Below are 1,831 nucleotides of genomic sequence, written 5' to 3' on the forward strand. Positions count from 1 at the left end.
AAACTTCCTTTGAGAGTTTCAACCAAAGTGATTATGCTGTTGCATAGCTTTCACAAGCATACTATGAATTTCTTGAACCTATTGGGATAATTCCCAGAAAATATATATCCTGCCCATTTTAAGCTTGGGTGTTTTATTGGAACCTGTGCTGACTTTGCAGCTGTCTCTAAATTTAACATTGTGATTTTCTGACTCTGATATTTTGAATCCCTTACCAATAAAGACCTCTGACCCATGCATCATTACTAGGGGCAATTGAGCACTAGCAATCAAAATGCACTTTACGGTACAGGGGCTGTTACAGGTGAATAGCATGCAAATCTGTTTATAGGTGTTAACAGGGAGTGATCCCAAATGCAACATGCTCTTAATCTGTACAACAGATGATAATATCAGTGTATAGTCTGTTATCAGTCTGATAGTTCTCTTAGATATTTTGTTTTATAGAATAATTTTAGATACTATAGCATAACAACACAGGGGCCACTGAAATAATTCTGTTGGTTTCTTACAGAGCAAGAATGATAAACTTGATGGGAAACATTTCATATGCTAAAGAGTTCCACATCGTGCCATTTTCTACTAAAACAGAGGATGAGCCATTGATTGTCATTATATTTATTATGATATACCTGTTTGGGGTACTAGCAAACTCTGTTATAATTACAGTGGTCTACATAGATGATCAGTTACACACACCCATGTATTTGTTGCTTAGTAATTTGTCCATAGTGGATATCTGTTATACCACAGTCATTGTCCCTAAACTGCTGGACATGTTACTATCGGGAAACAATACAGTGACCTTCACAGAGTGCTTCACCCAATTGTTTGTTTTTTTTTGGACGGGCAGCACAGAGGATCTCCTGTTATTCACTATGGCATATGATCGCTATGTCGCCATCTGCAAACCTTTACATTATCATCTGATCCTCAGCAGACAAGTTTGTATCTTGCTCATCGCCGCCCTCTGGATGTCTGGATGTTTAAATGCACTATTCATTTTAATTTCCTTCACGAACATGTCCTTCTGTCACTCTAATACAATTCAACACATTTTATGTGATTCAAAAGCTCTAACAAAAATTTCCTGTAGTGGCATGGGCTTGTTTTATCATGTCATGTATGTAGAATTAGTGCTTTTTGGGTTTTGCCCATTTGTGTGCACTTTGACCTCTTACATAAAAATTATCAGTGTCATCTTATGTATTAAATCTGTTGATGGAAGAAGGAAAGCTTTCTCCACTTGTTCATCCCACCTTGCTGTCCTCTTAATCTACTATGTGACTATTGCGCTAGTGATAATGATGCCATCATCTCAATATTCTAATCTCCTGGAACAGGTCTTTACCATGTTCTATGCTACAGTCGCACCGATGATAAATCCTCTAATATACAGCCTGAGGAATAAAGATATTAAAAGGGCTCTCCTGAGATTAGTGGCAAAATGAAATACCCATATCTAAGATGAAATACCCAAGACTAAAGGTGCGTACACACTGGGCGATAAAGTGGACGACTGAATGATAACGATATCGTTATCGTTCAGTCGTCCACTTTATCGTCCATTTTTAAGCCCAAAAAGATGAACGATGACGACGACGCGCGTTCCCACGGGTTGTTCGTCATCATCGTTCATCGGGCTGATATGCAGGCCAACCTGACAATCTCATCAGGTTGCTGCATTTCAGGGAATGGGGGAGAGAGCCCGGCGCTGAGCGATATCGTTAATGATATCGTTCAGCGGCTGTGCTCAATGTCATGAACGACATTGAGCACAGCCTGCCGGGGACACACTACACGATATCGCTCAGGGAGCATATCGTGTAGT

General features: G+C 39.7%; 1 protein-coding gene across 1 annotated transcript; it reads left to right on the forward strand.

Moving 5' to 3' along the window:
* The first annotated feature begins 521 nt into the window (after positions 1-521).
* LOC148534994 (olfactory receptor 1C1-like) lies at positions 522-1,451 on the forward strand. The gene has a single exon (XM_088464865.1). The coding sequence runs from the start codon at positions 522-524 to the stop codon at positions 1,449-1,451; it is 930 nt and encodes a 309-aa protein (XP_088320991.1).
* Positions 1,452-1,831: the final 380 nt, after the last annotated feature.

Source organism: Taudactylus pleione, unplaced genomic scaffold, assembly GCF_031769625.1.
Source record: "Taudactylus pleione unplaced genomic scaffold, aTauple2 ptg000061l, whole genome shotgun sequence".
NCBI classification, from domain to species: Eukaryota; Metazoa; Chordata; class Amphibia; order Anura; family Myobatrachidae; genus Taudactylus; species Taudactylus pleione.